The 23,098-nt window shown below is 40.6% G+C and overlaps 1 protein-coding gene across 1 annotated transcript in view; it reads right to left on the bottom strand.

Moving 5' to 3' along the window:
- The window catches only part of si:zfos-2326c3.2 (mitogen-activated protein kinase kinase kinase kinase 4), an 84,230-nt gene extending 62,187 nt beyond the window's left edge, over positions 1–22,043 (bottom strand). The window contains exons 1-2 of the mRNA XM_042340822.1: positions 21,948–22,043; positions 21,044–21,109 (exon numbers count right to left, since the gene is read on the bottom strand). Coding sequence (XP_042196756.1) covers positions 21,044–21,109; positions 21,948–22,004 — 123 coding nt within the window. The 5' untranslated portion in view covers positions 22,005–22,043. The remainder of the gene's footprint in view (positions 1–21,043; positions 21,110–21,947) is intronic.
- Positions 22,044–23,098: the final 1,055 nt, after the last annotated feature.

Below are 23,098 nucleotides of genomic sequence, written 5' to 3'. Positions count from 1 at the left end.
AGGAATCTGAACTTGTGCCTCACTGGTTGGTAAGCCAATCCTCCAAATGACAAGTTGGCAGGCGGTCTATAGCAAATATTTAAGATTTTTTTCACAAACAGCAATAAATACAGTGGAAATAAAAATCACCAGAGGAAGTAGTTCTTCACAGATGAAAAGGTGCAGTCCTCACAAACTGCCTCATTTACTATTTAAAGCACAAAAATGCACCACATTTTAAAAAAAATACACTCTGCTACAGCAATCACGTAAAGGAATCCAGTTACCACTGGACACTTAACAGTTCTCTTTTCTTCCGATTGTGATCATGAGATGATTTGTGTACAAAAATACTTGCACAAGAATAATGACTGCATGCCAGTGACTGTTCAATTGCTATCTTTTGATCAACATGTCAACTAATGCAGAGAGCAATCGCGTATCAAGTCTGTTCTTAATGAATGTCATGACAGATTTCTCAGGCAGCTTCAGTTCAGGAAAAGATGATATGATCAAAAATAAAAGTGTTTCCAACGGCACTTCTGAAACACCAAGTGCCATCTTCACTTTACAAAATATTTATGTTGCAGCATCCCAATGTGCCAGCATTTCCTTATTTACAACCTGCCAATCCTGTACAATTTCCCCCCCCAAAAGTCTCTAAATCAGCATTCCCGAAGGCAGACAGTAACTTGCAACTGAGACCTCTGATCAATCCTGACATCAGCGCTTGGGTTTTTTTCTTGAAAAAAGGCTCAAGCTTCCCCCAATTTTTTGAATAGATTCCACTGTTGCTTTTGCATTTGCTTTGAAGGATCGCACTAGGATTATACTGTCTTGGGGAAGTCAATCAAAACAAATCTGTTTTTGGAACATTTTTATGTTTGCTGTCAACTCCGTGATAAGTCTAGTGTGTGGGTCTGGACGCACGTTTCTAGGTGGTCTTGAGAGGATTAGAGCAAATTCACGTGCAATCCAGTCATACAAAGATTAGCACTGAAGTTCCCCAGCGAACCAGGTGTTCTCCTGGGTGTGTGAGCACGGAAAGAGATAACTGAGTTTAAAGGCATTCGTGTGAGTCTATCCAGCCTCTCCTCAGTCAAAACCCATGTCCTGCTTTGGGTTCTGACTCAACAAAGTTCAAATATAGTCTGAGTAAATCTTTGTCATTGATAAACACCACTGATTGCTAGGTATATCATGATAAACATCTCAACACATCTCCAAACACCTCAGAATCACTCAACAGGATAATTGATGTGAGCTACAATCCTTTTTAGCTCATTATTGTGACAGATTTTAGAATAATCAGTACTAAGGCATTGCGATAAATAATATTTAATTCAATGGTTTGCTGGGGAACTTCAGTGCTAATCTTCGTATTTAATACATTCTTACTTGCAATTCCTGAGGGAATCAATCAGTATTAAAACGGCATGTTCCCACAATTTTGCATTTCCTTTTGGAAACGTTCCCTAGAATAAAGAACATTTGGAAAAATTAAATAATTCAAAGGTAATTAGAGGGAAGTGCAACATGTTGGAGACTGCAGTGCACAGAGCTTGGTTAATTTTGCTGATCTCAGCCTCTAAGTATGGAAACACACACAGCAAACAAAGGGGGTTATATTGTCAATATATATCAGTATAGTGACAGAAGGGTCAAGATGTCCCGGGCAACCTGGAGACTTTCCTTCTAATCTTTAAAGATCACTTTCTTTAGGATCAGTGGGGAAAGTGTTGGGGTGGGCAGGTTGATAACTCAATATCAGTGTCCGAAAGTGGATAATTCTGTCAGCAAGGCATGCTGACTTCAGCAAAAATGATCAGTAAAATAGATGTTGAAATGGCAGCTGTGAAAGTAACCGAGAGCTTTTTCTTGATATTCGGAGGCCAGCGAATCAGCCAACCCTGTGAAACCATAGACCAGCATTGGAGGCTGAAGCCCATTGGAGGCATGAATGGGCAATGCAAGGGTCCCAGTAGAGAGAAGAATCCCACTGTTGGGATCATGATTCAGGAAGGTCTTATACAGTGGAGTCCTGTAGCTCAATGGTTAGAGCACTCGCTTTGCAAGCGAGAGACCTGAGTTCAATTCCCGGCAGAGGGCGAAACCTTGGGCAAGTTTCCTTACTCCACACAGAGCCTAATAATAATCCCTCCAAAAACCCCAAACAATAATAAATTGGTCATTTTCAATCTACGACTGTTTGTGGGACATTGCTGTGCGCAATTGGTTGCTGCGTTTGCCCACAAATATACAGTCAATTCACTTTACAGTGTGTTCTGTGAAGTGCTTTGGGACGTCCTCCCAATGTGAAAAGCGCTATATCAAATGCAAGGATTATTATTATTATTATCGTTCTAGGATCAATTATTAATCTGTGGTGTGGTAGATCACAGATGGTCAAATGCACCAAACCAAGCTAATTTCTGTGCATGGAGACTTACTGATGAATCGATGGGCATGAGGTTGCGTATGGACCATTGTTGGTAATTAACAATAGGAGGCAACAGGAATCCAATGGGTTGCTTCAAATCAAGAACAGTACAACGTACATGCGCAAGAATAAAACTGTTTTTGCGTTACAGCTGCATTTGATCCATCTACTTTTGAATTTAGATCAAACTCTGTAGCCCAAAGAGCACAACACTACATATATAATATATATATATATGAGCTTTGTAGTGTAAACCCCTGTGTGCACAAGTCATGTCTGTAGCAAGCTTCTTGGTCCTCTGAACATGATGAAACCACAGTTTACAGTAATTACTTTCATTGTTTATTTTTCCAGAGTATTTATTTTTGGTTCTAAATGCATGGTCTGCAATGAGATTTCTTAAAGGGGAATGGATTTCCTGCTGGTAACCAGAAGTAGGGCACACTGCCAAATGGGAAATCTACGCCAAAACAATCTACTCCCAAAGCTCCAGTGGGCTGCTAGAAATTCTATGGGATTTCTCAACTTGTGAAAATTGCCATATGTTAGACCCTCAATATGTTTCGGGTGGCTCTCTGATCTTGTCCAGGGTTAATCTGCAGGACTCACACCCATCTTGTTCCATAAAGGAAATGTGTTAAGGGTAGTGGGGGGGAGGAAATGAATCAGAAGAGAGATGCTCATTAAAAGGACATGAATGATAAGGGGAAAATTAGGAATAGCGCAGCACATTTTCACTGTTATTATTATGCATGTTTTTGTTGCTTTCAAAATCTAGTTTTTTCTGTGATTTACTTTTTTTTTCTTCCACTTACTTTTCACCATGTAGAGCCCTCTCCTCTCCATGCTACATCCTGATCTCTGACCAGCACAAGAAGTTTGGAGACCTGCTTTTTGGACTTTCACCAATTCAATCTTTTAGTCTGGTGTTTAGGGAAGTGCAAGAAACTCAAGAGCCCAACAAGACCTAAAACAATTACTTTTTTCTCACACTCCACATGTGTAACTGCAGGTTACTTTCTCCTACTGAGAAGCCATTACATAGACTTCAATTTCCTTCTCAAGCCTCATCCAAGTTGCCATTATTCATGCACGAGCCATGGCTGCTTCTAGTCAGCAGGCAATTCAACTTTGGAGGCATTATAGCCGAGCCTGATCCTGTGCTCATCCTGTATCTAGACATCCGCACCTCCAGCAGGGGTTACTGGAAGGCAACCAGAATCTGGAATGCTGGCTCAGATGTTGAGCCACAGCTAAAGGTAATGGCTCTGACTCCATTCTAGCTGAAATCAGCTAATTCAGTGCAGTCCAGCTTTGTAGGATTCAGCTCTTCATTGAATCAACTCAATGAGCCATTGCGACAGCACATAGATACCGGTGTATAAAATTCTAAAGACAACTCAGTGAGTACTATTAATAAAACATCATTACAGCACATGCTTCTTCATCAGTGTATTGAATCTTATCACCTGACTCTTAATAGGGCATGCCTTATAGCACAAACTTTCTTATAATGCGCAAACATCTTTTGGTTAAGATGGTTGTACTATAAAGAGAATTTGTTCAAAAAAAGCTTGGCTGCTGCGTCCTCCTACAAAATATGTGGCCACTATACTTTACAGCACAACACATCCTGTGAAGTGCTTTGAGAATCTCGCTGAAGTGAAAGGCACTGTATCAAATGTAAGGATTTTTAAAAATCTTCTGCCCTTGGGGTAAGATCACCAAAAACAAATACATCTCTGTTGTTACCTTCCCTGCAAAGTATTCCCCACCCAGGCAGCTTTATCTTGTCACACAAAATGCAACAAGATTATTTTTCATTGATTGAAACATTTACTTTCTGTCACAAGCACTGAGATATGTCTCTTGAGCCCCGAAAATCAAGTTGAAATTGTAAACACAACCCACTCAGCGGTAAGTTTGAACTTAATCTTGTAGTTAATGCACAAGATATGTGAAGTTATTTCAGATGCAGTGACATACTGCTAAATGCCTACAGGGCAGATAAACAATGAATCCAACGGGCTATCAATCTAAGATAACAACAATATATCATGTAGATGTAGGCTTTTCATTCGTGCTTCTTTCCTGCACACAGTGAGTGAAATGTCCCGAAATAGAATAAGGAAAAAATTGAAATACAAAGCAGATTAAAATATCCGTGGCAACAACCACGACATAAAAGGGTCAAAGGTATAATTTCCTTCCATAGTTCCCCTCCTATGTATTGCTTAAATCACATTTTTTTTCAAAGAAAAAAAGACCTTTTACATCTGAAAAGAAAAAAAANCATATTTTCCATTCAGAAAGCACTGAAACAGAGTAAGAGTGAGGAAACATCCCATCATTTGAATACAATCTAACAGAGAACCAGGAAATCTGCTAAATATGCGATTTCCTTCCATAATAAGAATGTTGGTCCTTGTGTGGAACTATGAGACTAAATACCCACTGATTTAAGGAACCACGAGGAACAAAGCTTTATGTCTGATGATCCCTATCAATAAGATGTTTTTTGGGGAAGTCACTATCATGCTGCCCTATAATGCGTTGGGAACATTAGTTCACGAGAGAGTAGAGTAGAGAGGGCTACACATTTACCCAATGCTGAAAAATAGACTGCAGTAAATTTTTGATGCAGTAAAAATGTAACTCAAGGGAAAGCTGCCGTACATTAGCAGATGGTCATAGGCAGAAGTTCGTGAGAGAGAGCAAGAGTTGCAATGTGCGATGTTTGAATTTTGACCCTTTTATTGCATTCTCCATACTCCAATCCGATGTCAAATTGCCGATGAGGCATTTTTGTCTTCTCCCAACCAACCCCCCCCACCACTGCCCTGCCCACAGCTCCCTTTGTTTCATGAGCTTGAAAGCATACGACTGTGTCTCTTAAGAGACTTACTATTGATGTAAAAAAGCTGGAGTTTTGGCAAAGATGTTTCAGCCACTCTGTAGAAATCCATTAAAGTCACAACAAGAATCCGGGACCAGAGAGGTGAGCTGGGGTAACACTGAGCCACGACACTGAGAAGTGGAATGAGGGCTGGATGGGAAACAAACCACCAGCAAACAGAACTTTAATTCCAAGACTTTATCATTGCCCTGGTATGTGTACAGTACTCTGAGCTAATCTCTCCTCAATGCTGAAACATAACAACATTTTAATTGCACATAATTGTTAAAGCAAATGTTTGATTCACATGTTGGGAGGAACAGCCTTTCAACTTAGAGCTCAGAATAATCAGATTTGATTGTACTCTGTGCGATATCCTTGGTTTACTCCTGTTGACCTGAGTAGGCTGGATTATCTAGTTATCAATGATCAAGCCCTACAACATCCTTCTCGACATGATTGTCCTGTTACCATTCTACCACACGTTGGCTGGAAGAAAGGGTAAGTCTGCAAGTGGATGAGCGAAACTCAGTCCGCAAGTGGATGAGAGAAACTCAGTCTGCAAGTGGATGAGAGAAACTCAGTCTGCAAGTGGATGAGAGAAACTCAGTCTGCTTGGGTTCAGAACACCAACCCTATGGGAATAACAAGAGAGGTATTCTGCTCTAAGGCCTTTTTTTTAAAAAAAACTTTAAAGGAAAGGCATGGATATCACACTCATCGGGATTCATCAGGATGCCTGTTTCAAAAAAAAAGTTTCTGTCCATGAAGAAAACACTGACATAACCTTGCAAATATTGCATTGCAAAAGCTGCATCTGCAGCTGGACACATTTTCTCATTAGCCAATGTGTTGCTTAAATACAGAGTACAGACCAGGCTGTTTCAGGATCTGAACATATCTCAGCACTGCTCAATAGTGTTACGATGCCACAAAAACAAGGTTAGATTTGGCTAAACCAGCAATGTTAACGATTCAATTCTCAAATTCAAGATCCTCACCCTCACCTACAAGGCCATTCACGGCCTTGCTCCCTCCTACCTCTCCGACCTACTATCCCCCTACCTACCTACCCGTACCCTCCGTTCCTCTGGCTCCGGTCTGCTCCACATCCCCGCCCCAACCGCCCTACCATCGGTGGCCGGGCCTTCAGCCTCTCAGCCCCTAGGCTCTGGAACTCCATCCCCCAGTGCCTTCGCCTTGCCTCCTCCCTTTCCTCTTCAAGGCCGGTCTCAAGACCTTTCTCTTTGACCGTGCCTTCAGCTCCCCTCTCGACTCTCTACCCCCTCCTCGCTCCCTCCCTTCCCTCCCCTCACCCTGACCATTTCCCCCTTGCTTGGGTCCTGACCCAACTGTACAGCGCCTTGGGACGTCCTCCCGACGTGAAAGGCGCTCAATAAATGGAATCTTGTTGTTGTTGTTGTTGTTGATTCAATCAACCATTCCCAACGTTCAGTGAGGTTTTCCAGTCCTTTTAGCAAATCTGGTCAAAGAAAGGGGCAGAAATTCCATGGTCACATTCATGGTCTGGTGAGAAGTTCATTGCCTCATTCAAACAGATGTTTGAGTGATGTGCAGTACATGTGCAATGCAATGCGTCAGCACAACATTAGCCATTAGTGAGAACTGATGTCCTTTGATTCGATACAAAAAGCCTCATCTGCTCTTAAACATGGAGCAAATTTCGGCCCATAGTCTGCAGTAGAAACATTTCGGTGCATCTTCAGCCTCCCTTTTTAATTGATTGCAAAATGATTACAGCTGCAAGTGTAATTGTTCATGTGCGTGTAGGCACTTTAAATTATGCATGTTGTAATATTGTGGCCTTCCTAATGAAGCCATTGGTAGGTTTACTCAAAGAAACTAAACCCTGAATATATTTTACAAATCAAGACGGCAAAACAATAGGTATCGATGGACAATCGATGCCTGGGAGTGTATTCCTTTAGACTGTGATTGTTATAATATGTGATGTAAAAATGAATCTGAAATCAACGAATCAGTGACACAGTTTGAAACTCAAGAGATTTTGAAAAGCAACCCTTTAGCCAGTTGATTCTAAAACCTCGAAAATGTACAGATTACTTTGGCCCACCACAACGTGAAACTCAATTTTGCACAGTTCAGACTTGGGTCAGCTTTGCCTTATTTTTAAACATGGTGGAACTGCAGCATCACTCTGTTGGATTGTGGCGCTGGCTATGTTGTGTGTGAGTTAGTGTGTGTGTTTTTGTCTTTTAACAGAAAATATCCTTAATTTCTATGAAAACGAAAAGCAGTGTGCATCCAGCTCACAAGTTTTCAGAAAGGTTAGGACGGGTTAACATCATTCTGTTGAGGAATGCACTTGCAGTCTGCATCAAAAATACATCCAGTATGTGTCTTTTTAATTCAACCTTACTATGAGTGAATGGATGCTTTTTGGCTTTGCACATTTTACCTTTAGAATGTACTGATATGCATCAACGCTAGGAATGTTGAATGAAGCAAAAGACACAGCTTTTGAAATCAGAGTCAATTAGTCCTGAAAAGGGTTACTTGAGGCTTGTTCACTCATTCCCTTACTGATATGCATAGTGGCCTGATTTTTCTGTGCCTAGCCTATAAACAAAACAGAGCACTCAGTGATGAGAACTACATACTGAGCGATACATGTAAGTGATCATCAAATAGCTTGTTCTTAAGCAGAGCATTGACAAACCCTAATGTATTTAAAGCAAGCAAGAATTGAACAATTTTACTCAACAATGATTTCAAAGTTAGGTCACAAACGAGAGGGGGGTTTGTTCAAGAAGCAATCGTTCATGATTAACTTTCACATGATCAATGTTTGCAGTCCTGCCAGTGACTAACAATAAAGGCATTTTCTAGGATAGCTTAAGTGCTCATTGAGTGTCATGCACCATCATTTTTCCTGAAAGTCCAGAGAATGCAAAGCACTTTTAATGTGCAACACAAGCAGCTCTGTTCATCGAGAGTTAGAGCTCAAGGCACAGGAAGGTTGATCATATGCTCTGCACTCAAGACCAATCAAATTTTTGAGTTTTCATTTCTTGTTACAAGGGGCTTTCTGGTGATTCTGAAGTTCAATTCAGTGGTGCAATCCTACCACTCTTATTTTATATCAAGAATAGATTATCCAAAAAAATCAATAGCGTTGCCATTTCACCTGCATCAACCGTGCACATCACCTCTCTCTGAAATTCACTGCAAATGAGCAGGCGCTTACATTGGCCGTGGGAAGAACACAAGTCACGCAAGAGTAAGTGTCTCACTTTCAGACACAAAATCAATGAGCAAATAATGGACTACGGAGGACTGCCTTTTAGTTGGGTGTATAGTTTGTGTGGCAAAAAGAAGGGAGAACAAAAAGGAAATGTCTGTACTTGCATAAAAGAAACCCCCACTGGATGTACTTGTTACTCCAGCAAGTCACATCCCAGTACGAAAGTCTCCCATTCAATGTTCATGCCAAGTCATTTAGTCCAGCCAACTGAGCGTCAAGAAAGTAGTGAGGAGCACAGGGAGATCAGGCTCGCCCACAACTGAGTCTGAATTCGGTTCTGCAAACCTCTGCTCATAACGTGTCTCTACATCATTTGGATCTCCATTTTCTGAATCTTCTCCAAAGTATCAATGTCTTTTTTAAAGTATGGTGCCCAAATCTGTACAACTATTCTGAACGTGCCCTCACAAGTCAGTCACCTATGCAAAGTCAGAACAACTTCTGTTGATTTATGTTCAAATACTCCCGAGATGCAACCTAGAAATTGAGTAACATTTGTTTCGATAACAGCTTCGGACATGAACCCTTCAGTGAAGGGCCACTCGCCAAACCCAAATCCTTTACCTTCTCCAGTTCTGCTATTCTGTTCACTCATTCTGATTCATTCATAAGCTTCAGCTTACACCTATCTGCTTTAAAAAGTCCATCTGTCACTTCTTAGCCCATACGTTTGGTCCAGAACATGTTGAACGCCATTGATCTTCCTTAAACTAGGCACGTGTTAATATGTTTAATATCAACATCATCAAAGTTTATATTATAAGCGAGTTCCAGCACTTCATTAAATAATAGTGGGAACAGTGAGAACCATCTCCCTCATAACTCTGCTCGTCTTCCCCCTCAGATAAATCATTATCCCAGCTCTCTCTTTCTCTCCATCTATCGATCATGTCAGCAGGTGTCAGTATGTCTGACGAGTGCTGACACTTGCTTTGTAACCACAGACTTGATTTCAACCCAAGTAACTCATTTACCACAAATTAAACGGTTAACCCTGTGTTTAAATTCTCAAATGTGGAACCTTATCAAATGGCATCTGAAAATCCAAGTAAATTATACCCACGGATCCCATGTTCGACAGCCAAGTTGACTCCTTAAACAATTCCAGTTAGATTTATGGTTTTATTTTGGATCAAGGGTTGGCCTCCCTCAGTTCTTGAGGAATTCCTGTGGTGTGATGTTGAAAATTCAAACCAGAAGGCTCCTGGAAACTAGATTGAGTGCTCCACAGTAAACACACATTTCTCACACTGCAATGTTTATCCCTAACAATCTATTAAAACAGAAATATAAGCACCATAAATTCTGTTTAATGCTGGGCATTTTGAGCAAAACACATTGCATGCTCCTCTGACTTCAATGCCATTATTATTCCAACCTAAACAATGATCCTGTGTCTGTATATATATGTATGTGTATGTGCGCGCATGTGTGCGCAGATATTGTATTTTGTATATTTACCACAAAATGCACGCTGTGGCTTTCACTACAAAAATTGCCTCAATGCTGATCTATGAGCTGGCACTCCCCATAGGCTGCTTCACATCAAAGTATATTTGGCTGCCTGACAGACTAACTGTATTTCAGTCACAGCATGCCTTGGCTTCTGAAGTTGTGAGCATTGAATACAGTAATAATTAGAACACAGCTCAGAAATATAGATTGTACCTCACACTCGCTCTAGAATGAAATGATGCCCATTGTTTAAAAGGAAATTTGTGGGGTGATAATTGACATCAATGGCAAGCACTTGGCTGTTTTACCTTCTTTTACTCCCAAACTCTTATTAGCAGGAATTAAGGGCAAAGAGTGTAGAAATCACTGACAAGAGCGTAGCAACCAAGCACTGCTGAGATTCACTTCTGCTTCAGAAACATAAACTTTAAACCAGATGAGGTAAGGCATGCTCTGTGACGAAAGGCTGACTTCATTAGCTTCGTGAGAAAAAATTAATTCCCAGAACTGCCGCTTTAGAATTCACCAACATTATACACAAGACAAAATGATATACAGCAAAGTTACTGCAATTCTGGCTCCCAGACTGGATTAGACATCAATTCACTTCAATTGAGTTATTTCCTAGCATTGCAGGATGAAACCCGCTTTAGACAAACAACAAGTCTGTTTCCTCTCATTAATATTCCCCTTCAAATGGACACACATGGATAAAAATAACCAGCAGACTTGTGCTCAAACGAGAAGCTCTCAACCATTTCTAACCAAAGGGATTCAACAGGCAAACACCACTACAATGGTAATAAGTGCTCTGACTATTTTCTCCCGTGATTTATAGCGATATAATAGACTGGTAAACACATGCTCAGGAATTGGAACCCACATAGACGATGCAGTATATACTCCAACGCAGTTCCGGTGGGGTGTGCTGCATTGACAGAGGAGCCGTTCTTCAGATGAAACATTATTACCAAGGTCCCGCCTGCCTGTTCTAAAAACAATCCCATGGTACTATTTGAAAAGAGAAGGGAGCTTATCCCAGTGTCCTGGCAAACAATCTTGCAAATAAAATTAGATATTCATTCCATGGTTGCCTGTGGGACATTGCGCAAATTGGCTGTCGCATTTGCTCACAAAAACCATACACAGTCACACTGCTTCACAGCATGTCCTGTGAAGCGCTTTGAGATGTCTCGACTGCGTGATAAGGCGCTATATCAAATGCAAGTATTATTACTTGCGAGTTAACTGAGAGAGAAAACAATGATAATAAATAACCTTACACTGATTAGCAACAATCACCATTCCCACGCTCTTTGTATATAAGGCAATGATGGTCTTCTTCAGTTAGATTTTCGAAATTACACAGGCTCATTATTGCTCATCAATTTCAAACTTAATAACATGCCATACAAGCCAAGATTTTATTTCCATAATGTACCTCAGAGCTGCTTCTGTCACTAAGCCCCATTCAGAACACCAGGATGCTATAAAAATACTTAGTTAGTGATGTGAAGCAGTGGGACTGATACTGACTGAATAGTCAAAAACAGACTCAAATTCACTTCTGCCTGTTATATCGATGACACACTGTGCCACAAACAAAGCTGCTGGCTGGAACAGCCGATCACACTGACAGACACTTTGAAAATTGTTCAAAAAGCAAATTGTTCGTCAGACAGCCTGAAGGTTATCGGGAAATCAGATCCTTTGTCAGAAAATGTAATTTTCTTTTCTTTTTTTAAACCAGTTTAATTTTAACAGACCCTTCCTCTAAAACCTCTCCTCTCCCACGCTGTTGGATGGTTCCATGGGTGCCAGATGTCCTCTGCTGTCTTGTGCAATTCTTCATTTTTTCACTCCAGGCCACACAGTATGTGCCCCTACTTTGATCAACCGTGAAAGTCATCAAAGCCAAACCTTCTCACTGACATCTACTTTACTTTGTGGCTGCTTTGCGGGACTCTGCCATGTGTAAATTGGCTGCTATGTTTGCCTACCAGTGTTCAGTCTCTGCACTTCACAATAAAATCCTTGAGACGACTGAATAATTCGTAAGGTGCTATATCAAATGTAAGAATTATTAGTATTATATGTGTACTTTCCGATAAGGTTGTCACCGGACAGAATTTAGAGGCTGGTAAGATCTCCTAGTCTTAGCCTGCTAGGCAAGTTTGTGTAAAAGATTTAAAATCGTGCAAAATTAGTGTTCCAAGATGCTGCCTTACATGCCTATATAAATAAGTTGTTGAATTACTGAAACCTTTTAAATTCAATATTCATTTGGAAGCTGGTTCTGTTTCAAACTGCAGCTAACTAAAACTGTCTTCCTAAATGAATACTAAATTAATCCCTACAATTGTTGGGAGTTCGCACATTTCCAAGCAAGCTAAAACTTTAAGAGAAAATGGCTAAGACGGAGTGGGTTTGGGGCCTCTGTAATAGAAACTATCGCTAATTTCCCCCTCCCCTATCCCAAGGGACATTGATTGAGGCCAGTTTCTAGGGTCCCCAACTGCTGCCTTGGCTAAGATCAGCCAACTCAGCAAGGAAGTGCAATGTTTTTAAATTGACCATTCAATGATGCTCTATTACCTTTCATGTCAAAATTGTTGCTGGAAAAAATGTTAAATTGGCAAGGTTCACATCACCACATCAGAGAGTGTTTTCTCCATCGCTACTCAACATTCAAGAACAGTACAGTCTGTGCCAACTCTTACGTGAGCGACAAAAACACGGCGGCATTTCACTCCTCACCAAAATAGCTGCAGCAATGTGTACAAGGTGCTAACAGTGTTCTACACCAGTGCTACGGGCATAAAATGTAACTCAGAGTGTGTGTGTGTGGTGCAGTAAGTAAGCACAGAGCCCTTAAAATGCAGCGGCCTGAGCTACAATACAGCCCAGACTGAAAACTTCCTCTTTCTACTAGCTTTCAGTGAGTTGAGTTTGCATGATTTCCACCCAATTTCTCACAGTGTCATAGGTCCAAAGCAGGAAACTGCCAGCAATTCAGCCAAAATGGCTTAGAGCTGCGCTCTCTGAAAAATTGGAGGTAAGATTTCAAACAATAAATTGGTCACTTCAATCCACAACGGTTTGTGGGACACTGCTGCATGCAATTGGCTGCCGTGTTTCACCCACAAAATATACAGTCAATTCAGTTCACAGTATATTCTGTGAAGCGCTTTGGAACAACTTTAAGGCGTGATGAGGCGTTATATCAAATGCAAGGATTATTATTATATGGTGCACTGTTGGGCAGAAGGGACAGAGAGAGACGTATACTCTAGATTTGCCGGTGCTTGAAAAAGTATCTGCTAAGAATAGGAAAGAACAAGAAAACAAGTTCAATTCTCAAGGACTGGTATCCCTTTGCCTAAGTGATATCAGCAAACCAACAAAAATATTACTTTAAAAATTTATATATAGTATTTATACATTAAAGACAACAGTTGCAGATGGCTCCGTCCATCACTTTGCGAAAAGAAGATTTGTAACAGCGTTTTTCTTTAACATAAGAGAGGCCTTCATTCGACATGTTTCCCACCTTGTAGCACTCAGACCCCTTCCTTGGAATAAATTGAATCCAGAGAGCAACAAATATGCAGAAGCCTGCCTTTTATTACATAGAAGTGGAACACTGCATTGCTTTGCCTCAGTGTGAAGCATTTTCCTCAGACAGACTCAATAGCTCCCCCTATGAAGTGTAAATCAAGCAGTCCATAGGAATCATTTCCCAGTCGGACAGAAGCAGACAGACACTTCCAAGAAATTAGTAACAGGTGCACAATACATTTTTATCGAGCCATCAGTATTGCTATTATTTTCCATGCAGAGCTTTTACATTCTCAGATCTAACCTGTGTAACGTTTAGGCAGCATTTGGCAGGGGTGGAAAATCATTTTGGTTTCCTTTTAGTTTTTAAAGTAGCACTGAACCTGAGGCAGTTTTGCTAGAGATGAAGTCACTGAGAATAGTTGGTCTCATCTGCTTATCCGCCTACCGACTGACTGTGTTCTGAAGCCACATATTTTACAAACACAGACCACACAAACACACTCTCAGCTAACATAGTGTTGTGCAGCAGATGCTAAATGGTGGGAATGAGAAACTTTCAAAAGTTTCAGATATGCCAAGGCAGCAGGACAGGAGAACACATGTTCGGGGCTATGAAGGGCAATTTTTTTAAGACAGATACCAGGAAGTACTTCTTTGCACAAAGGATAATTAACAGCTGGAAAAGGTTATTAGGAAGGATAGTTGAGGCCAGGACTTGGGACACAGTTAAGAAACAGCTGGATGACTGCACTGAGTAAACAGTACCATGGGGTATTCTGGAAATCTGAGACCAAATGGGCAGAAGAGACTGTCTTTATCCAAACCTTGTGGTCTCACACTTAAACATCCTTGGGACGTCCTCCCGACGTGAAAGGCACTATACAAATGTAATCTTGTTGTTGTTGTTGTTGTAGACAACAAAGTAGCTGCAATGGACTAACAGCAATAGAACATGATGCTGAACTATTCTATAGAAACTAAATTGTATGGGAAGCATTTGCCAGTGTGGAGGCACAACAATGAAATGCTGCAAACGAACATGATCCACCTCTTTGAAATTACAGAGTCCGTGTGAAGTTGCCTTTGTACAAATAAAATTGGGGAACTGGAAAAAATTAAAATAATTTCACCATCAAAGACAGTTTCAATTACAGAAAGCAATGGCTGAAACCAGAAACACAAAAGATACACATTCATAAATTATTCCATGGAACAAAAAAAAACAAAGGAATTGATTGAAAACATTTTAATTCCTGAACTGCTCAAATGTACAGGGGTCTCCCCATTGACCGAATTATGTATCTGTTGTTATATTACATAACACCAAATGCAAAACAAATACTATTTAGCGTGTTGTGGTGCATTTGCTCCCATACAGAATAAAAGCATGAACAACGCTAATACCTTACAAAATTAAGAATAATAGTTCTTGCTTTTGACTTAGCGACTTTCGCATTTCACAGAGGAGTTCACATTTCTAAGGGAGTTCACAGTCCTGATATGGGGCTTGAACCAACAGCCTTCTGACTTGGAGGCAACCATGTCAGGCTAACAAGTATTACTACTATATCCAGTTTTCCTCATAGCAAAAAAAAAGTGAAAAGGGGAGGGGTTAAAAGCTGGGCAACAGGGAGTGGCACTAAGTCTTGGTTCAGTGAGCGCTAACATTTGGTTTAGGGAGTTAATACTTCCCTCATTGTAAAACAAAGAAAGTTAAGGAAACCGTCATGGTTCCGATTTTAATGCTATGAAGGGTTGGTAGAGTTGGACTGAAGTAGATTGGAACGAGGCAATCTTAAAAACAATCCCACAAGTTAAGTGTAATTTAAGGAATTATGCATAAATTGAATACCAATGTAATGAATACTCTATTAGCATTAAATTGTGGGAAAAGACTGCCACTGAGTGAATGGAAACTTGTTCCGCGTTAAAACATGTAACAAAGGCATGCATAATCAATAATATACAACAGATACTGGCTTGGTGAAAAAAAAGAGGGAAGTAAAACTGTTGTAAGTGGGTTTTGCATATAGATCAGAATAGCCGAGCTAGTGAGCTGAGCGAATAGTCTTCTTGTTAAATGTTTATAGGGAGAAATGCCACTTGGGAGTAGATATTAACTATTCATGTAGCATTTCAGAGCATCCAGAACTTGGAAGATTGTCCAATTCAATCTTAACTCTGAAATTGGTCTTCTGTCGGTCTTAAAAAGGTTTATATAAGATGATTTGCCAACTTCTGGATTCTCTAAAGCTGGGAGGAATTTCTCTCCATTAATCCCTTCATTTTATACACCTGGTAGTAAGCATTTGTGTAATGAATACTAAACAAACAAAAGATTTACCTAAAGGCCAAGTAATGCTGAGCAATACCCAACAGTTTCAATTGCTGCAATTCTGAACGTCTATTCTGCCACTTTGTGGCTTGCTCAGTCAGCCCCACCCAAAGTTATTTTGAGTATGTAGAATCGAAAGATATCGCTTCTCGTAACCAGTGTCGGGTCCTCTCAGGAGTACACACCCTATTGCTCATGCTTACATGAGTAGAGATGCAATTAGCAAATCCCTAATGTGCATGCAACTAGAGACTAGCCTGCTCCAAAACCTACTCTAGTATCTCATTATTTGGACCAATAATAATAAAAATAATCCTTACATTTCATATAGCACCTTATCGCGTCTTCCAAAGCGCTTCCTAGAATATACCGTAAAGTGAATTGACTGTAAATTTTGTGGTGAAACGCAACAGCCAATTGTGCACAGCAGTATCCCGCAAACAGTCGTGGATTGAGTCATTTTTATTATTATTTATTATTATTATTTTTTGTGAAGGAATTATTACCCCCGGAAAAGCGATCCGCCAATCAACTAACAACCGGGTTCCTACTTCCTGCCAGGTAAACAGAGGCGTGTGGAGTAAGGAAACTTGTCCAACATTTCACCCTGCCGAGAATCGAACCCAGGTCTCTCTCTTGCAGTGACCCACACACCATGTTAACACCTGCAAACAGTGTTTTACGAGCTTGGTTTTCAATTCCAAAGGAATATTTTTTTAAAAAACAGTTGTACCACTTGAGTGAAAGGGCATCGTCACGACAATGATCTCTCACTTAGAGAAATGGAACAGTAGCCAAGGAGAGAGAGCTTCAAATAGAAGCATCGCTGAAGTTCCCCAAGGCTGATGGCTTAGTCTGTAGAGCGGAATCCAAAGTATCGCTGTGACATAAAACAACTGCGCACTCGTAAACGCGTCCATTCACAGTACTTTACAAATTATGAATCGTGACTTGACTTTTCTGCTCTCAGACCTTCACCTCTCTCTGGGGGAAGGTTGATAGAGGGCAGCGATGCCAAAAGCGCATTACTGGCCTTGGCAGATGGAACCGATAGTTCTACCCGCAAGTGGCCAGCGAATCCAGAAAGACCATTTAAACCATGGCCGCAACTGCTCTCGACTCCGTGGGCAAGTTAACAGTCTACTCCTGCCAGATATTGTCTCAAATAAATAACGCTTTTGTTTAAAAATGTTTAAGTTCCTTGATTACTGAAAAGGAATAATGTTTTGTTATATAATATACTGTTTGAATACTGAGAAGGGAGTTTCTCTTGGTATCCCGGCCAACAAGCCTCCAGATATATTGGCTGTTCACTTTGTGGCTGTTGTGGGTCTCTATTCTGTGCACATTTGGCTGTATGTTTGCTACAAAAAGGCCAGGAATTCCACGTGAAACTTGGGGAGATGTTTTGAATGTTAAAGGCGCAACATCGGATTTAAGGATTAATATATACTAATTATTCATATTTAAAGAGCTCATCACGCTGCAGATATTACATCAACCCAATGCGATTTACCAGCTTAAGGACAAGCAATGGAACAAGATGTGCTGCTGAGGTTGCACAGAGCTTCTGCTTCAACAATAACTACAAGTGAGGCATTGGAATCTTCCACACAATGTATCACACACTGTATCATGAGTTTTAGCAAAATACCTGCTCAGTGCTGTGCGATATTGAGTATAACTACTCTGTTCGCTCAACTCACTAGCATTGGTGTTACTTTGGCCTCTGAAGTACAACTGAGTACACATCCAAGAGCCAGTGTATCCAACATGAGGTTGGCTGATTCTGTTAACAAACTCTATTTGCATTCAGTGTACTGCAAGGTCAACAACATTGTCCGCAAGATCAAATTAGAATAAGATGTTGTAAAACTCATCTAACCATCTCATGACCTGCCTCCCAAACATCTGGCTACAATCAGGTTTCACACCCTTCTGTTTCAGCAACCACTCTGGTGACCAACGTTTAACCTCTTATTTCCTGCTTTACGATCACTGCGAACTTTGCCAAGCATGCTGAAATAGGGAGAATGGGCCTTTTCAAAGGAGATCAGCGCTACCTTTACGCAGAATGAATTGGTGAGGACACCAGCACACGTGCCAATACAAATCATCACATCACCCAACATAAACTCTGTTGCATTAAACATGGCAGAATGTTTGATAAGAATCATTGTGTAAAAAGTCGAAGCAGTGGCTAAAATTGTCAACACCCCACTCCGCCCCCATCAATACAGTGTTTGTGTCAGAGTTCTGCACATGGCTTGTATAATCCAGGTATTTAATGTAGGTTTTCTTTTAAAAGAGACGGGGATTTAAACATCAATTTGCCTGATATCCGTAATATGAAGAATGCTCAACATGACTTAAAGGATACAGTCAGGGAAAATCAACATGATTTTAATAGCAATAGGTCATGCTACAAAAATCTGCTGAAATTCTCCAAGGTGGTGACTACATTTGGTAACAGGGATATTGAATTGATATAATACATTTGGATTTTTGTATGACAATTCACAAGATTTCAGTCTTGGTTTTCCCCCTTTTCCCCTCTTCTGAAGGATGTGAGTCATGTTGAGGTACAGTTCCACAGCCGCCACATCCCCTCCAGGACCTCACTACTGTCATTGTTCATGTGTGAGCATTGACAGTAAGTGTCAGCAGGCTGTTTGACTGGGGGCGAGGGGTAAACCAGAGCTTAATCCTGTTCTTATCTCACATCCACACATGCACACTTTCCCGCATTGTTTCTATACAGTGTTGAGGAGCAGAAAGTCTGGTTTTCTCCTTCCTGGCCATTTATTTCCAATAGGTTGAAAGCCTAAATTGTGCTGTGGATGATCAGAACGTTCAATAATAATAATATCAATAATCCTTGCATTTGATATAGCGTCTCATCACATCTTCGAGGCATCTCAAAGCGCTTCACAGAATATCAATATACACTCACACACACATATGTAAATAGATTGGAATTTGCTTTTCTAAGTAATTTCTATATGTCTAATGTACTGAGCCACAATTCCATCAGTTTAAACTGACAGAAGTCCTGTAGCTTAGTGGTACAGAGTCCTGCAGCTCAGTGGTTAGAGCATTCGCTTTGCAAGTTAGAGACCTGAGTTCAATTCCAGGCAGGGCGAAACCTTGGGCAAGTTTCCTTACTCCACACGCCTAATAATAATCCCTCCAAAACCCAAAACAATAATAAATTGGTCATTTTCAATCTATGACTGTTTGTGGGACATTGCTGTGCGCAATTGGCTGCCGCGTTCGCCCACAAATATACAGTCAATTCACTTTACAGTGTGTTCTGTGAAGCGCTTTGGGACGTCCTCCCGACGTGAAAAGCGCTATATCAAATGCAAGGATTATTATTATTATTATTATCAAGTTAATTCACTGTATATATTGTGGGTGAAAATAAATAAAATTAAAATGAATAAAATAAAACATTGCTTGAGTGAAGAACAAGGAACCTGAAGCCCAATTAATTTAAACTGGAGAATTTCTGATTCTCCGAAATTAATGGGTAAAGTCTCACTTTGAATTGAATTCATGCTTCTCTCCTGGTCACAGCATTCAGTTTTCAGGTTTAATAAACTACCAAATAGTTTCAAAACACTGAATAAAACACAGCTTCATCAAACTCTTGCTGTAGCTTTGCATCACAGCACAAACATCCATTAATACAATCATACGGCATAAAAATATTGAACATGCAGTCTCACACTATTCGCACTGCACCATTATTAAATATTTATTTAATCACATTGTCCAGACAGTGTATGGATTATGTAGCAACATAATTTGGCGAATTTATGATTTTGTAATAAGTGACTTGTTTTATAAATGAAAATAATGTAAGCAAAAATGACACTTTTGAAGTTTCTGTGAGACCACGTGTGTATATTTTTGTGGATGAAACTAGAAAGAAATATCCTTACTGTAATCTCAGCATATTTTCAGTCTCTTTGGTGAACAACAATAACAACAACTTGCATTTATACAGCACCCTTCATGCGAGCCAGCATCTCAGAGCACTTAACCTCTGTGCTCATCAAGGTAATGGACACAAACACCAATGATATCAGCAATGAGCACCACCAGGTCATGACCAGAGTAAAGCACCCTCTATTCTGGGTGCTTAACACAGAGAATTAGTTGAGGTAGGCCACTTGCTACTCTGCTCAGTTTGTTCCTTTTTTTTAACTTCTCCCTGTGCACTAAGAAATACCTGCAGTGAAATTAACCATGGTTTTACATGTAGCTTTTAATTCCACATTCATAATGAAAGTTAAAATTATCCTGCAGCCATTTCGAAGCACACTGGGACAAATTTGCAAACCTTATCAGTGGTGGTAAGATAGCAGTTAGTGAGAATCGACAAATTCGCTTTCTGAATCACACAGGACAGAATGACCCACTTGAACCTTTGATTGAATCAAACTCCGAAGAACATCCCCACTGTATCATGGTGACAAATTCCATTTCAGACAATCTGTGAGGTGTCACTGAGTGAGATTACCAATCAGGAGCAATTCTGTATTGTGGGCCTATACCAACTAGGAAGTAACCTGAATATGCCCAGACTTGTTCCATATATAATAGTGATCACTGACAGACCGAGGAGAAGATCTGTAAACTTCAGGTCCCAGAAAACATTGACCAACTATCCAGTCCTCTCGTGCAATTTCAACCTTTACACTTATTAAAAGCCGAACATTACATATAGAACTAAATGAAAGCATTGTTAGGGTGAAATTTGTGCTATTTAAGGAATCCTGCTAGAATTTCCATCAACCCAACTTTGCTCCAGAAATACATCATTGCAAACAGAATTTTCACTATAGGTGAGATGCATTTCCAGTTACAGGAAAATACCCCCCACACACACACACATTTATGTGCATCGGTTCATTATTAAGGACTATAGTTAAGAAATACTGCAAGTTAAACCCGAATTAAAAGAAATGGACGATAGCTTATGAATATTGATTTTAGCACAGTTGCCCGGGTTAAATCAATACGACGCGGTGATAAGTATTTATCAGTGCCCGCTTGATCCAGGAAAGGTAAACAAGATCTAACCTTATAGACTTGACCGTACGTTCCATTACCGACCACTTCAACTAAATCGAAAATACCAGCGGGATCCTGAAGATAGGAAATTGCCATTAAGAAATAATGAAACAATGTGTTAATTCACATTTCATAACAAAGACCCCCCGCCCCCCCCCACACACACACATCCCCATATGGTAAACAACCCACCCCCCACCCGCCCCACAAACATACATCAAAAGCAAACAAGTCCCTTTAAATTCAGTGTTAATACACTTCCTAATGCCATGTGGTTGAACCTTAGCTGCAAATATTGGCGTCCTTGACCTCATTACAACTGCGCCTCTAAAAACATTAACCTAACTATTTCTTCCTTGCGGCAACTTTCGCTCGAATTGTTTTTTTGGTTGGCTAAATATTGTGAAGCGTTTAATAATTTGACCACTTGACCCTTAAGAATTAAGGCTGAGATTAGACCCTCTACCGGCTTAAAAATGCATCTCGCTTGGGAAAGAGTTTGAGAGTGTACATTGTAGAGAAGTAAGTAGTAAGTAAGTAAGTAAGTAAGTTAAGTAAACTTCTGGTCTGCTCTCTCTGGACAAGGCTATTGCCATCCTGTGCCTGTACTTTATTGTAGATAGACCAACTCTCTCTCTCTCTCTCTCTACCATTCACTGGCTCAAAATCCTGACCCATTCACAACTGTTCAGCCACTGCAGCTGCTAAGATTTCACTGTAAGAGAGAGACAGAGAGAGAGAGAGAGAGAGAAAAAAAAACCACCACCAGAAACTTTTACGAATTCGAGACACAAAACCAGTCAGCATCGAGTTTCCAGACTACCCTAAAAATAACTGTCCAACAGTATATACTGACTGCACTGTGCAAACTAGAAATGCTCGTCTGGGTCAAAGAAAAAAAAAGACAACTCACCCGCAAACAAGAAAGATCAATCTTGTCCAAACTTTTAGTCGGAAAGTCTTTTGCCATCTTTTAGTGTTTGTGTTGTGTTGTGTGAGTCTGAGTGAGTGAGTGAGTGAGAGAGAGTGAGTGAGTGAGTGAGTGAAGCCACTTTTTTTTTCTATGATGATTATGTATAAAAGAAATGTGGCTTCAAATTCCAAACGACTTGAAAATCTTCTTTCTTTTTTTCTCCTTAAAAAAAAACTAGTTAAAGAGATTTGGGATCATGGCTGGTGCTGTCATCAGGGGAGAGGGAGAGAGAGAGAGAGAGGGAGAGGGAGAGAGGGAGGAGGAGGAGAAGGAGAGGGAGTCTGTGAGTAAGTAAGTAAGTAAGTAAGTGAGTAAGTAAGTGAGTGAGTTGACTTGCTTATCGACTCATGTTAAGTGGCTGAGATCTCAGCTGCTCACAAACACAGGAAGCACCACATCCACAGTCAGAGGAAATGATCGAGAGAGTCTCTCTCTCTTTTACTCACTTGGGGGCAGAAGAAATCTTCCTTGGGGTTTTTTTTAAAAAAAAATTTCATTCACCAGAAAAAAAAAGGGGGAAGACAGACAACAAACATTGCACCCCCCCACCACCACCCCCCCCACCACCCCCTCTCCCCCACCCCAAACCAGAGAAGAGAGGAACCTACAATAGAATCAACTTGCATCAGAGTTTGAGTGGTAAGGATGCGATGCTGGTGATGATGCTGATGTCGGGAGGAGGGGGTGAGGGGAGGGATACAGAGAACGCAGCAAAGTTTCACAACAAAAGTTACACCAACTCAGGGAGTTAATGCAACAGACGCAGTGAAAGAAACTCACCCAGGACGTGATCCCTGTGTGTGTTTGTGTGTGTTTGTGTGTATATATATATATATTCGGTTTTGCATCTGCCGGGGGGGGGGGATGGATGCTGGTTATTTTCGGGGGTGCAATTCATCACTACCGTCCCGGGCAAAGCTGGGAGTGATTTGCTTTGCATTGCATTGCATTGCGAGGTTGACCTGGGTGGGCACACAGAAGTGACAGAGATCACGCTACGTGGCTTCCTCTGCTCGCAGTCGCTTTAGGAAACAGCGAGGCTGAGTGTCGAGGCGCTTCCACTGCAGCAAAAAAAAGATGAGTGGCGCTGT

Source organism: Callorhinchus milii, unplaced genomic scaffold (genome assembly GCF_018977255.1).
Source record: "Callorhinchus milii isolate IMCB2004 unplaced genomic scaffold, IMCB_Cmil_1.0 Scaffold15, whole genome shotgun sequence".
In the NCBI taxonomy this organism is placed as follows: Eukaryota; Metazoa; Chordata; class Chondrichthyes; order Chimaeriformes; family Callorhinchidae; genus Callorhinchus; species Callorhinchus milii.
The sequence above is the reverse complement of the archived record's forward strand: the minus strand, read 5'-3'. Positions and strand labels throughout refer to the sequence as shown.